We start from the raw sequence: 15,479 nt of genomic DNA on the forward strand, positions 1-15,479 counted from the left end.
AAGAACAGGGTTGTTGGTTGACCTTCGACCTTTGCTTCCTTTAATGATCAATTAATCTTCACTTAAACAAAATGAGAGAAAACCTGCATTCCTGGTTTGTTTGTTTCCTTCCCTAGGATCCTGTTTTCCCTTTGTTCGAAGGAGACGATTTGAAGAAGCTTGTGGAAGAAATAGACAAAGCTAGGAAATATTTAACGCAGGCAAAGATATTTAGGTGAATGCCTAATATTTTGGGTTCTTGTCAATTTCTCTCATTCTTGTTTCTTAGTTTGAAGAGTTGGTGGCTTGTTCTTTTGGGATGGGTTTTCGTTTCCCTTTAATTATATTTTTGGGGAGAGGAAATCTCAGGGTGGCATAAAATTAGGAGATAAGTGCAAATTGTATTTTTTTTTTTGTCTTTCTTTTTACTAGATCGCTTTTAGAAAAAAAGAACACAAACGAGAAGAACCATCTCCCTTAATACAATTCTTTCCAGGTAGAATGTACATAACGTTTGCTTGTTAATCTTTTGTGCTAAAGACGAGGGTCGCCCAGAAAGTAATGCACCACATTTTTTTTTCTTCAACAATTATTTATTGAACACAATAAAACTTACACACTGTTGTGGTTAGCTCTGGCCCAGCTCCTGCCCCAAGGACTGTGGATGTGGGGGAGACATCCACATGCTGCAGGCCTGTTTTGCCCCCGGTGGAATCTGCTGATGAAGGCTCCTCTGAGTGACAGGGAGGAGGAGAGTGGGGCAGACAGCTCAGAAGGAGATCAATTATCTAGCTCCTCCTTGGATTCAGAACAAGAGTTAATGATACAGCCACGCATGCGGAGAGCGATGCATAGGCAGCAACAACTGAGAGATTATTATCAAAGAAAATGAGGCCACCTGTGGTTGGGTGGGGCTGTGGTCATTAGTGAGGCTGCTATAAAGAGCAGCCTGTGGGTTTGGCCATTGTGGAGGATTATCTGATCCTTGTGTTTCGTGACTGCTTTACTGACTTTGACCTTTTGTCTGCTGATTTTTCCTCGCTTTGAAACTAAACCAGAGCAAAGTGTGTTTCACTTTGTGAAAGAAGGACTGTGAATTGCCTCACAGCTGCAAGCTAAGTATCACAGAACTGATAAGGGACTTGTACAAATTACCAGTTTGTTTGGAGACGAGTGCTCTTTGCTATACCAAAAGAGGGCTTGCTTTAAGTGAATTTTCATTTTCAAGAACATTGTTTTCAATTTTCAAACGTGTGTGTGTCTGAAATTGTATCTGTGCATTTTTGGGAGGATTCTACCAGAGAGCTCGACAGAACACACACAAGAAAGAATGATTTTTTTTCTACACTCCCTATTTTTCCACGTAATATCTGTCCCGTTCTATAGTCTTCCTCCAGCGAGACACAAGGGCGTGTATGCCCTGTCGGTACCACTCCTTGTTCGGGTTACGAAGCCATTTCTGCACTGTGCGAATCACCGAACCGTCTTCTAATGGCCTCTTTGCCCAGCGACTAACCATACTTCTATCGACGGCAGATCCTCCATAAACTGTACACAAACGTTGGTGAATGTTCCCAACAGTTTCTTTCTCTGCAGTGAGAAATCACTTACAGACGCCATTTCGAAACACTGACGCAGCTGCGCTCTCTGTCCGAAGAAACAAAAAATTTACACATGCGCTCCTGACAATTCAAATAATGTATATCTAAAGTTTCGCATTCGTACCATTACTGGAGGCTGAGAAAAAAAATGTGGTGCATTACTTTCTGGGCGACCCTCATAGCTGTGCGCTTTTCAGGAAGGTACCTACTCCAGATATGCGAAAAGTTTCGAAAATGCCAACAGTGGCCATAGACACAGGCAGTTCTTGACTTACATCCACAGTTGAGCCACAATTTCAGCGGCTAACTGAGGAATTTGTTAAGTGAATGTTGCCCCATTGTATGACCTTCCTTTCCACCGCTTTTAAGTGAATCTGGCTTCCCCATTGCCTTAGCTTATTTATTTATTTATTTATTTATTTATTTATTTATTTATCTATCTATCTATTTATTTATCTATTTATCTATCTATTTATCTATCTATCTATTTATTTATTTATTTATCTATTTATCTATCTATTTATCTATTTATTTATCTATTTATTTATCTATATATATATCTATCTATCTATTTATTTATCTATTTATCTATCTATCTATCTATTTCTATCTATCTATCTACCTACCTATTTATTTATTTATTTATTTATTGGATTTGTATGCCGCCCCTCTCCGTAGACTCGGGGCGGATAACACCAATGATAAAAACAGCATGTAACAATCCAATCCAATACTAAAATAACTAAAAAAAAAACTTATTATAAAACCAAACATACATACAAACATACCATGCGTAAATTGTAAAGGCCTAGGGGGAAAAAATATCTCAGTTCCCCCATGCCTGGTGGCAGAGTTGGGTTTTAAGAAGCTTACGAAAGGCAAGGAGGGTGGGGGCAATTCTAACCTCTGGTGGGAGTTGGTTCCAAAGGGCTGGGGCCGCCACAGAGAAGGCTCTTCCCCTGGGTCCCGCCAAGCGGCATTGTTTAGTTGACGAGACCTGGAGAAGACCCACTCTGTGGGACCTAACTGGTCGCTGGGATTCATGCAGCAGAAGGCGGTCCCTGAGATAATCTGATCCGGTGCCATGAAGGGCTTTAAAGATCTTAACCAACACTTTGAATTGTGACCAGAAACTGATCGGCAACCAATGCAGACTGTGGAGTGTTGGCGTAACATGGGCATATTTGGGGAAGCCCATGATTGCTCTCGCAGCTGCATTCTGCACGATCTGAAGTTTCCGAACACTTTTCAAAGGTAGCCCCATGTAGAGAGCATTGCAGTAGTCGAGCCTCGAGGTGATGAGGGCATGAGTGACTGTGAGCAGTGACTCCCGGTCCAAATAGGGCCGCAACTGGTGCACCAGGCTCGTCAGAAGGACGCAAAAGAGGATCATATGAATCCTTTTTGGCCTTTCACCGTCAGTTGCCAAGCATCTGAATTTTGATCACACAAACAGAGGGAATGTTGCAACGGTCGTAAGTGTGAAAAACAATCATAAGTCACTTTTTTCAGTGCTGTTGTAATTTCAAATGGTCACTAAACAAATGGTTGTAAGTCAGGGACTAGCTGTAATTGGCTATCAGAATAACCTTGAGGGACAGGAGGAAGAACTGCAGCTTAAACAATGGTCTGAGGAATAAATTCTGCATTCAGACACGAAATAAAAATTTGAGTATTTCGGAAATGATTCTTTTTAGTTCCCTGGAACATAACAGGCTGGGGAGAGGGGGGGGGACACCTATACCCCATTCTCACCCAGACAAAATCAAGTGGAATTATCTTGTAGGTGAACTAGTAGCTGGGTACCCATGCTTCACTGCAAAACTATGTGATCGGACTTGATACATTGACACTTAAAGCTTGAAAATTTATGTAGAATGTGTAACTCTTTAGCATCAGAGCATGTTAATATAAGACAACTGGCAATTGGGACAGAGTTCTTTTCAGGTGGGGAGGGGGAGTAGAATGTCTAACTCCTTAGCATCAGAGCGTCTTAATATAATACTGAATTAAAAATATTAATGATCTGATGGTCATTTTGAAATACCTGTGGAGAGGGGTGGCATACAAATCTAATAAATAAATAAAATAAATAAATAAAAAAAATATCCTCTCTTAGTGAGCACCTAGAAGCCGAGAGGAAAATACGTGCCAATTTTTAAGTTTGTAGGCTTTACCGTTCTGGACATTTCATTATGGTGCTGGAGTGATATTTGGCTTTTATACCACCATAAACTGTAGCCCAACTAACTTCAGATTGTGTCCCCTTGTTCTTATGTTCACTTTCCTATTAAAAACACTTCCCTCCTGAACCTTATTTAACCCTATAATATATATAAGACAAGCTACAAGAATGGTGGAAGGGCTTAAGCATAAAACGTATCAGGAAAGACTTCATGAACTCAATCTGTATAGTCTGGAGGACAGAAGGAAAAGGGGGGACATGATCGAAACATTTAAATATGTTAAAGGGTTAAATAAGGTCCAGGAGAGAAGTATTTTTAATAGGAAAGTGAACCCAAGAACAAGGGGACACAATCTAAAGTTAGTTGGGGGGAAAGATCAAAAGCAACGTGAGAAAATATTATTTTACTGAAAGAGTAGTAGATCCTTGGAACAAACTTCCAGCAGACGTGGTAGATAAATCCACAGTCACTGAATTTAAACATGCCTGGGATAAACATATATCCATCCTAAGATAAAATACAGAAAAGAGTATAAGGGCAGACTAGATGGACCATGGGGTCTTTTTCTGCCGTCAGACTTCTATGTTTCTATATAGATTACAGTAGTGATTTTATATATATAGATTACACTAGCGATTGTCTTTTTATTAAAATCTTACTCTCTGTCATTCTTTTAAACAGATCCAGCAAAAGAGTATTTTTTTCCATAAACCGCTGCTATAATATCCCGCTTGGCAAATCTTCCTTCATTTTCACGGGAATTCCGGAATGAAAACAAACTCGAACAATCTTTTGACTTTTCTCATTCTTTATGTTACCCAGAAAATAATCTCATCACCCCCGTTCCCAGTACAGTGTCTCTTCCCTTCTTCACTCCTGTCGTCCCTGTCCCCCCAATGATGGATCCTGGGTGATCTTATTAATCTGGGATCCATTTACAATCTTTTCACTGCAGAGCCAAATGCAGTGCTCACATCACTATAGTTTTATAATTTTGTTCATGGGGTGAACACTTTTTAGAAGGTGGAAGAGTTTGTCCCCAAAAGCTGTTTTTTGGGGGTGGGGATGGGGAGAAACTTTATTTCCCCCAATTAATTAATTAATTAATTAATCAATCAATTAATTAAATTATTTATTTATTTATTTATTTAATTAATTTAATTTATTGGCTTTGTATGCCGCCCCTCTCCGCAGACTCGGGGCGGCTAACAACAATGGTAAAAGACAATATGTAACAATCCAATTTAATAAAACAACTAAAAGCCCTAATTATAAAAAACCAAACATACACACAAACATACCATGCATAACTTGTAATGGCCTAGGGGGAAGAAATATCTTAACTCCCCCATGCCTGGCAACAAAGGTGGGTCTTGAGTAGTTTGCGAAAGACAAGGAGGGTGGGGGCCGTTCTAATCTCTGGGGGGAGTTGATTCCAGAGGGCTGGGGCCGCCACAGAGAAGGCTCTTCCCCTGGGCGTTGCCAAACGACATTGTTTGGTCGACGGGACCCGGAGAAGGCCAACTCTGTGGGACCTTATCGGCCGCTGGGATTCGTGCGGTGGAAGGCGGTTCCGGATGTATTCTGGCCCAATGCCATGTAGGGCTTTAAAAGTCATTGAATTGTGACCGGAAACCAATTGGCAGCCAGTGTAGGCCGCGGAGTGTTGCAGAAACGTGGGCGAATCTAGGAAGCCCCACGATGGCTCTCGCGGCCGCATTCTGCGCGATCTGAAGTTTCCGAACACTTTTCAAAGGTAGCCCCATGTAGAGAGCGTTGCAGTAATCGAACCTCGAGGTGATGAGGGCATGAGTGACTGTGAGCAATGACTCCCTGTCCAAATACGGCCGCAGCTGGTGCACCAGGCGAACCTGGGCAAACGCCCTCCTCGCCACAGCCGAAAGATGGTGTTCCAATTCTCATCGTCTTCTGGATTTGGGGCTTCCCCGCTTCTCTGAAATTCATAAAGAAGAGCAAAAGGTAAGACAAGACATCTTCAAGTGGATTTTCCAAATTGCTGATGCTGGAAATATTTCGATGATATTGAGTCCATCATCCTGCATCAGATGTCCAGTGAAAAAGATTAATGGGAACATCGGTTTTTATGGTTTTGGGGTTTTTTTTAAAAAAAATTTAAATTAATTAATTGGATTAAGATGTTTCATATTGTTTTATTATATGTTGTAAGCCGCCCCGAGTCCTCGGAGAGGGGCAACATAGAAGTCCAATCATTCTGTCAATCAATCAATCTATCCATGATCGAAACATTTAAATATGTTAAAGGGTTAAATACGATTCAGGCAGGAAGTGTTTTTAATAGAAAAGTGAACACAAGAACAAGGGGACACAATCTGAAGTTAGTTGGGGGAAAGATCAAAAGTAACGTCAGAAAATATTATTTTACTGAAAGAGTAGTAGATCCTTGGAGCAAACTTCCAGCAGACGTGGTTGGTAAATCCACAGTCACTGAATTTAAACATGCCTGGGATAAACATATATCCATTGTAAGATAAAATACAGGAAATAGTATAAGGGCAGACTAGATGGACCATGAGGTCTTTTTCTGCCGTCAGTCTTCTATGTTTCTATGGCTGTGATGGCAAACCTATGTTAGAGGGTTAAATAAGGTCCAGGAGGGAAGTGTTTTTAATAGGAAAGTGAACCCAAGAACAAGGGAGGCACAATCTGAGGTTAGTTGGGGGAAAGATAAGAAGCAACGTGAGAACATATTATTTGACTGAAAGAGTAGTAGATGCTTGGAACAAACTTCCAGCAGACGTGATGGATAAATCCACAGGAACTGAATTCAAGCATGCCTGGGATAAATACAGATCCATCCTAAGATAAAATTTATTTATTTATTCTTTGTCCAATATATAATACATATGAAAGAGAATAGACATTAAGTAATATATAAAAAGATGGAAAGTAAAAAAGAAAAGAAGTAGATGGGAAGGAGAGAATATATATGATATAAGGGATAAGGAGAGACAATTGGACAGGGGACGATAGGCACATCAGTGCACTTATGTACGCCCCTTACTGGCCTCTTAGGAACTTTGAGAGGTCAATCGTGGAGAGTCTAAGGGAGAAGTGTTGGGGGTTGACACAATTGAGTCCGGTAATGAGTTCCATGCTTCGACAACTCGATTGTTGAAGTCATATTTTTTACAGTCAAGTTTGGAGCGATTAATATTAAGTTTGAAGCTGTTGCGTGCTCTTGTGTTGTTGTGGTTGAAGCTGAAGTAGTCGTTGACCGGAAGGACATAGTATAATACAGGAAATAGTATAAGGTCAGACCAGGTGGAGCATGAGGTCTTTTTCTGCTGTCAATCTATGTAACCTAGGGTACATGGAGTCATTTCGGTGAGCACTTGAGCTCAGGTCTGGTATGCATGCGGGCACCGGCCAGCTGAATTTCGGGCCTGGTCGGCCCGCTAGGAGTCAGGAAATAGTCTGTTTTCAGCCTCTGGAGGGCATGGGGGAGGGTGTTTTTTTTTCATTTTCCCAAAGCTCCAGAGCTTTTCTAGGAATCTGGGGAGGATGAAAACCGCCTTCCCCAATCTCCTGGAGGTCCTTCGGAGGCTGAAAATGTTCCATTTGATAAGTTCCATTTGAACTGGAAGTTCTGCCTTTTTTTTTTTTTTTGCTCTTTCCAAGCTCCAGAGCCTTTCCAGGAGCCTGGGGAGGGCGAAAATGGCCCCATCCTCAGAGGCACTCGGGAGGCCATAAATAGCCCGTTTCCCAACTTGAAGAAGTAGAAGTTGGCAAATGGGCCATTTCTGGTCTCCAGAGGGCCTCCGGGAGGCAGGGAACATTGTTTTTGCCCTTCCCAGGCTCCTAGAGAATCTCTGAAGCCTGGGGGAGCAAAAAAAACCCCACCCTATAACTTCCGGATCAGCCAGAACTTGGCAAATGGGCCTTTTATAGGATTGTAAATCTAGCTGCGTAGGATATTCTGCTGTGAGTGGAGGAGTGGAGGGCTCTTCTAGTAAAGTAGAAGTAAAAAGTGGAGGGCTCTTCTAGTAAAATAGAAGTAAATATTTAGGGGTAGTGATTTCTGACAGTCTCAAAATGGGTGAGCAGTGTGGTCGGGCAGTAGGAAAAGCAAGTAGGATGCTTGGCTGCATAGCTAGAGGTATAACAAGCAGGAAGAGGAGATTGTGATCCCCTTATATAGAGCGCTGGTGAGACCACATTTGCAATACTGTTCAGTTCTGGAGACCTCACCTACAAAAAGATATTGACAAAATTGAACGGGTAAGAGTAGTAGATCCTTGGAACAAACTTCCAGAAGATGTGGTTGGTAAATCCACAGTAACTGAATTTAAACATGCCTGAGATAAACATATATCCATTGTAAGATGCAATATAGAAAATAGTATAAGGGCAGACTAGATGGACCATGAGGTCTTTTTCTGCCGTCAGTCTTCTATGTGGAAGGTCTTAAGCATAAAACGTATCAGGAAAGACTTCATGAACTCAATCTATATAGTCTGGAGGACAGAAGGAAAAGGGGGGACATGATCAAAACAATTTAATATGTTACAGGGTTAAATAAGGTTCAGGAGGGAAGTGTTTTTAATTGGAAAGTGAACACAAGAACAAGGGGACACAATCTGAAGTTAGTTGGAAAGATCAAAGGCAACATGAGAAAATATTATTTTACTGAAAGAGTAGTAGATCCTTGGAACAAACTTCCAGCAGACGTGGTTGGTAAATCCACAGTAACTGAATTTAAACATGCCTGGGATAAACATAGATTCATCCTAAGATAAAATACAGGAAATAGTATAAGGGCAGACTAGATGGACCATGAGGTCTTTTTCTGCCGTCAGTCTTCTATGTTTCTATGTTTCTAAGTATCTCTGGACATTTTCTAGAGCAGTGATTGCGAACTTATGGCATGGGTGTCACAGATGGCACGCGGGGCCGTATCTGCTGGCACGCGAGCTGTTGCCCTAGCTCAGCTCTAACATGCATGTGTGTGCCGGCCAGCTGATTTTGGGCTCACACAGAGGCTCTGGGAGGGCGTTTTTGGCTCCCAGAGAGCCTCTGGTGGGATGAGGGAGGGCGTTTTTACTCTCCCCAGGCTCCAGGAAAATCTTTGTAGCCTGAGGAGGGTGAAACATGAGCCTACTGGGCCCACCAGAAATTGGGAAACAGGCCATTTCCGGGCAGCAGTTCCCAAACTACGGCCCGTGGGCCACATGCGGCCCGCTGAGGCCATTTATCTGGCCCTCGGGTCTTTTCCAAGGCCGCACTGGAAAAGCAGTGAGAACGTCCCCCTCAATTTGATCTCACCCGAGGTAAAGTAAGGCTTGCCAAAAGCCGAGCTGGGCACAACACACAGACATACACGCACACACCCGCCTCCTCCTCTTTGAGTTGCTAGCTCCTGTTTTCTGAATGGGGATTGAATGGGAGTCCGGGGTCGGAGGGTGGAGGCTTATCGGGTGAGTCCTCCACAAGGAGAGAAGAGGGAGGGTGAAAAAGGGAAAAGAGAGAGAGAGAAGTGGAGAGAAAGAAAGAGAAGGGAAAGAGAATTGGAAAAGAGTGAGGGAAAGAGAAGTGGAGAGGAAGGAAGGAGGGAGGGAGGGAGGGAGGAAGAGAGATAGCAAGAGAGAGAGTGAGAAAGAGACAGAGAGAGCAAGAGACAGAAAGAAAGCAAGAGAGAGAGAAAGAAAGAAAGCAAGAGAGAGAGAGAGAAAGAAAGCAAGAGAGAGAGAAAGAAAGAAAGCAAGAGAGAGAAAGATTAGATTAGATTAGATTTATTGGATTTATATGCCGCCCCTCTCCGCAAACTCGGGGCGGCTCACAACAAGGTAAAAACAATACATAATAACAAGAAAGCAAGAGAGAGAGAGAGAGAGAGAGAGAGAGAGAGAGAAAAATAAGGTATATGCAGTGTGCATAGGAATCTGTTAATAGGTTTTTTTATAGTCCAGCCCTCCAACAATCCAAGGGACAGTGAACTGGCCCCCTATGTAAAAGGTTTGGGGACCCCTCCTCTGGGGGGGTGAGGGAAGGTGTTTTTGCCTTCCCCAGGCATTGAATTATGGGTGTGGGCACTCACGCATGTGCGATAGTGCGCACACACGCTCTTTTGGCACCCGAGGAAAAAAAGGTTCGCCATCACTGTTCTAGAGTGTTTATGTCCGAAATGCAGCGAAACCACATTCTCCCGTGACGTCTCAGTAACGCAGTCAATTCTCCTGTGAAGCCGGAGTCTCTGGTAACACAGTGTCCAATTGTGGTTTCTGGGAGGCACAACGAGAGGCCCATTTCAGAAGCCTTGCACCGAAGCGGAGGCACAGATGCACCAACCCGTTCGTCGTGGGAGGCAGGTCGACCCGTGCTAACTCCTCCTGCGATGCTTGAGATAAGCTGGGCAGGAAGGCGCCCATTGGAGCCGCCTCGTTCGGAGCAGCCTGAACTCACTGATATACGTCTGGAGAGATTGTCTGCCTTGCTTCAACTCTTTCAACCGTTCTAATGGATGTTTGTTCTTTGATCGGGACCTCAAACGTGTTCTTTAGCGACTCACAAAACCCGTGGAAATCGTCCAACAAGGGACTGTTGTGGACCAACAAAGGCATAACCTCCCAAGCTTTCGGGCTGGAAAGCAGACTAATTACAAACCTCGCCCTATCGGTCGCGGGGAAAATCCTCGAATTGCAAACTGATAAAATAATTTGCATTGTACTAAGAATGCCAGGAACACTGGCATATCGCCAACAAACCTGCCTGGCATAGCTAACTGGCAATGTCTCCCGAGGGAGGAAATTGTCCCATCCAAACTTGTAGCTGATCCAACTGTGTTGCCATGGCATTTAATTGTTGCTGATGGTTTGTGTGTTTGCTGGTGGCAGGAAACAAGCTTTTCTGCCCCAGCGACGGCGCACGAAGAATGTAGCAAACCTTATTTTAATTACGAGAAGACTACCAATCAGCTTTCTTAGTAGTTCGTTCAAACAAAGATACATTTTTCAACCAGTCTTTAAGGAATCAAAGCTGTTAATTCAAAGTCAATAACAACCTGACGAATGTCTAAAGTACAGTAATTAAATTCTTGATGCAATAGTCTTGTCCGATATTACTATGACTTGGCAAGACACGCAGAAACAGTTAGCCAAACAGATAACCCAAGGAAACCAGGGCCAAAGAGACGTTTTCTGAATCTGATACACAAAGGGATTACGAAGAGTTATAGAAACATAGAAGTCTGACGGCAGAAAAAGACCTCGTGGTCCATCTAGTCTGCCCTTATACTATTTTCTGTATTTTATCTTAGGATGGATATATGTTTATCCCAGGCATGTTTAAATTCAGTTACTGTGGATTTATCTACCACGTCTGCTGGAAGTTTGTTCCAAGGATCTACTACTCTTTCAGTAAAATAATATTTTCTCATGTTGCTTTTGATCTTTCCCCCAACTAACTTCAGATTGTGACCCCTTGTTCTTGTGTTCACTTTCCTATTAAAAACACTTCCCTCCTGGACCTTATTTAACCCTTTAATATATTTAAATATTTCGATCATGTCCCCCCTTTTCCTTCTGTCCTCCAGACTATACAGATTGAGTTGTTTCCTTGCCATCTGCATTGACCGTTCTTAAATAGACTAGAGCAGTGTTTCCCAACCTTGGCAACTTGAAGATATCTGGACTTCAATTCCCAGAATTCCCCAGCCAGTGAACGCTGGCTGGGGAATTCTGGGTGTTGAAGTCCAAATATCTTCAAGTTGCCAAGGTTGGGAAACACTGGACTAGAGGAGTGGCCAATTAGCCCCTAAACTTACTCTCGAGGAAGCCTGCTCCAGAGTAAACCTTCCTGCCTCTTGGCAGCCCTTCGTGCTCTTGCATTCAGGAAAGGAGTAGCTTCCCTGAAGCCTCTGGAGTGTGAAAAACAGCACAACAGGCAAACCAGAAGTCTGTTTTTTCAAACTTCCTGTTTGCCCATTTGGCCATTTTTTCACCGTCCCAGGACTCAGTGAGGCCTGTGCGCATGCGTGAGGGTGCTGGGGTTGTGTGCATGCGCACACAATACACCATATATATATATTACATAGGGCAAAACTCAAACTCAGAACAATCTACATATATATACAGTGATACCTCGTCTTACAAACGCCTCATCATACAAACTTTTCGAGATACAAACCCAGGGTTTAAGATTTTTTTGCCTCTTCTTACAAACTATTTTCACCTTACAAACCCACCGCTGCCACTAGGATGCCCCTTGCGCTGCTGGGATTCCCCTGAGGCATGGGAAACACCACCTCCGGACTTCCGTGTTTTTGTGATGCTGCAGGGGAATCCCAGCAGCGCAAAAACGGGCGCTTCACTGGCAAAAGAAGTCCAGAGGTGGGGTTTCCCAGCGAGGGGAGCCTCAGTGAAATTGCAGCATTGCAAAAACACAGAAGTCCGGAGGTGGGGTTTCCCATGGAGGGGAGCCTCAGGGAAATCCCAGCAGCGCAAAAACGGGCGCTTCGGCTGGCAAAAGGGGTTAACTTTTGGCTTGCACGCATTAATCGCTTTTCCATTGATTCCTAGGGAAAACATTGTTTCGTCTTACAAACTTTTCACCTTAAGAACCTCGTCTCGGAACCAATTAAGTTTGTAAGACAAGGTATCACTGTATATATATATGCATATATATGGTATAGAGAAAAAACTTGACGTGTTAGAAGAAAACTAACTACAGTTTTGAAACCAGCGTGCCCAATTAAGTATACAAAAGCTCAAAAATCAAACAACAGAAATTGCGTTACAAATTTTTCCTCCGTGTAATCTTCAAATTAATTGCTGCTTATGCTACCCTGGCATTTCCTATAAGCTGAAACATCTTCAAATTAATTGTTATTTATGCTCCATAGTTTGTGTGCAGATGTTCATGTGGCTCCATCAGAGTTCAAAATGTCCATTTTTAATTGCATCACTAGCAACCCAACACGTCGTGCGTCACGAGTACAATTCATACCACGGTCCTGCAAAATTGCTTTGTGACCAATGCCTTATAATCATCCAATCCATGAGCTGAAAGATAATTGATGGGTAGATTTCATTTTCAGTAGTCATTTTCAAATCAATGTGACATTGAAGGCTACATACCATTGCCTTGAATTGGTATTTAATCCCGCTACTGCCAATACTTCTGTGACGGAAGCACCAAAGGTCTTCCGCAGTGAAAGGATTTGTCAGTGACCTCACCATTGCCCAAAGTGGTACCCATTTATCTACTCGCGGTTGCCTGCTTTCAGGCAGCTGTTTTGGCAGGAGCTGGAGCGTGTGATGGGAGCTCACCCACCCTGCAGCACCAACGGGTCTCAAACGCGAGCCTGTTGATTGTCAGTCCAGGGTTCTAACCTGGTGGAGCTCCCACCCTCCTGTGGGTAAGACTATTATGGGAAAAGCCATTGCAGATCTGAAAGCATTAGCGCTGTAGTGGTATGTGTCATGTTGAAATGACCTTTCATTTTATTTCATTTATTGGATTTGTATGCCGCCCCTCTCCGCAGACTCGGGGCGGCTAACAACAGTAATAAAACAGCATATAACAATAATCCAATACTAAAAACAGTTAAAAACCCATTATTATAAAAACCAATCATACATACAGACATACCATGCATAAAATTGTAAAGGCTTAGGGGGAAAGAATATCTCAGTTCCCCCATGCCTGACGGCAGAGGTGGGTTTTAAGCAGCTTACGAAAGGCAAGGAGGGTGAGGGCAGTTCTAATCTCTGGGGGGCATAGTTCCCTCTAAGCTGAACAGTGAGCAATCGCTTACTTAAAAATCATCATCAACTCAGAGTTTTCCAAACCTGCCCAGAAGCCGAGAGGGAAAGAGTGAGAGGGAAGGAGAGAGAGAGGAAGAGAGAGAAACAGATAGAAAAAAGAGAGGAAGGAAAAGAGAGAAAAAAAGAATGGGAGTAAGGAAGAGAGAAAGAAAATCAAAATCTAGTTTGAAACTAGCTCAACTATTTAAGTGGCATTTTGATATTGATAGAGTTGCTCTATTATGAGCTCACTGTTATAGACACACAGTACAGTATTTTATTTTGAAATTATCTGAGGCAAAACAGGGTGGGTTGTTTGTTTGTTTGTTTGTTTGTTTGTTTATTTTTTCTGTGCCGCCCAGTCCCGAAGGAACTGCCGCTCAGACACTATACTTTTCCACCCACACCCCAAAAAAATTAGAGGGAACACTGCTGGGGGGAGTTGGTTCTAGAAGGCCGGGGCCGCCACAGAGAAGGCTCTTCCCCTGGGCCCCGCCAAGTGACATTATGGGAGACAGAAGGAAAAGCTGCAGATTAGGTCATGGTCAGATAAGGCAGTATCCAAATGGGTGAACAGTGCAGAGCCGGCGGAAATGACGATGTGTGCGCAGCTCCAGCTGATCGGCGGCTGTCACTTCCTGGATTATTGGTCTCGGCTCAGCTCTCCTTTTTTCCCTGCTGCTGTGTCTGCGCTCCTTGCTTTTTTCCTCTTTCCTCCTTCCTGGCCTCGGACAAGCTTCCCTCTCTCCTGCCCGGCTCCCCTCCAGCCTCACGCGGCCACCTCCCACCTGAGGCGCAACCAGTAGGCGTGGGTGGAAGCGGCGCTGGCAGCATTTATGCTTCTGGCAGCACCCGTCCGCCTAGCTACCCAGCCTTCCTAAGAATGCTCAGGAAGATAAATCTATTTCAACATCTATTGTTTATTTATTTATTTATTTATTATTTAGATTTGTATGCCGCCCCTCTCCGCGAACGCCTTGTTGTTGTTCTACTACTATCTATTGTTGTCCTACTATCACAGCACTATTGACAGTATCCTAACATAAGGCATTCTTGCATGGTATGGGAACAGCTCTGTAGTGGGTAAAAAAAACTCTACAGAGAATCATTAGAACTGCCCAGAATATCGTTGGGCTCCAGCCAGTAGCCCTGGATGATATCTTCACATCTTGCTCTTTTAGAAAGGTACAGAACATTCTCGGAGACTCTTCTCATCCTGCTTACAATCTTTTTGGACTGCTGCCTTCTGTCAGAAGATGCAGAACAATTAAAACTCAAACCACACGTTTTCTGAATAGTTTTTATCCCAGAGTTAGAGTTTCATTTCACAATGTACTAGGGCAGTGATGGCAAACCTTTTCTCTTGCCGAAAGAGCGTGTGAACGTGCTATTGCAATGCGTGGCACCGGTGCTATGGGCTCGTCATCACTGTACTAGGGGGTCGCCATCAGTGAACTGCTGGACAGCTTGGGAGATTCTAGATTAGATTAGATTAGATTTATTGGATTTATATGCCGCCCCTCTCCAAAAACTCGGGGCGGCTCACAACAAGATAAAAACAATACACGATAACAAATCCAATACCCACCAATCCAATTATAATTTTAAGCTAAAAATTCATAAAAACAACCCCAGAATATTAAAACACGCATACAATCAATCTAACACCAAAACAACATGGGCAAGGGGGAGATGTTTCAGTTCCCCCATGCCTGATGGCAGAGGTGGGTTTTAAGGAGTTTGCGAAAGGCAAGGAGGGTGGGGGCAATCCTAATGTCAGGGGGGAGCTGGTTCCAGAGGGTCGGAGCCGCCACAGAGAAGGCTCTTACCCTGGGTCCCGCCAGACGACATTGTTTAGTCGATGGGACCCGGAGAAGGCCAACTCTGTGGGATCGAACCGGTCGCTGGGATTCGTGCGGCAGAAGGCGGTC

At 43.5% G+C, this 15,479-nt stretch overlaps 1 protein-coding gene across 8 annotated transcripts in view; it reads left to right on the plus strand.

Annotated features, from left to right (window-relative positions):
* VWA3A (von Willebrand factor A domain containing 3A) overlaps positions 1-15,479 on the plus strand; it is a 72,251-nt gene that overhangs the window by 54,988 nt on the left and 1,784 nt on the right. For 7 of the 8 annotated variants that reach the window (XR_011559854.1, XR_011559859.1, XR_011559857.1 and 4 more), the window contains 3 exons: positions 117-214; positions 412-475; positions 4,448-4,556. Coding sequence is in view for 3 of the 8 variants with exons in the window: in XM_070761191.1 (XP_070617292.1) it covers positions 117-214; positions 412-460 (147 nt within the window). In the remaining 5 variants the exon portion in view is untranslated. Of the gene's footprint in view, positions 1-116; positions 215-411; positions 476-4,447; positions 4,557-15,479 lie in introns of those variants that run through there. The other variant, XM_070761192.1, reaches the window with a different exon arrangement.

Source organism: Erythrolamprus reginae, chromosome 9, assembly GCF_031021105.1.
Source record: "Erythrolamprus reginae isolate rEryReg1 chromosome 9, rEryReg1.hap1, whole genome shotgun sequence".
Taxonomy (NCBI): Eukaryota; Metazoa; Chordata; class Lepidosauria; order Squamata; family Dipsadidae; genus Erythrolamprus; species Erythrolamprus reginae.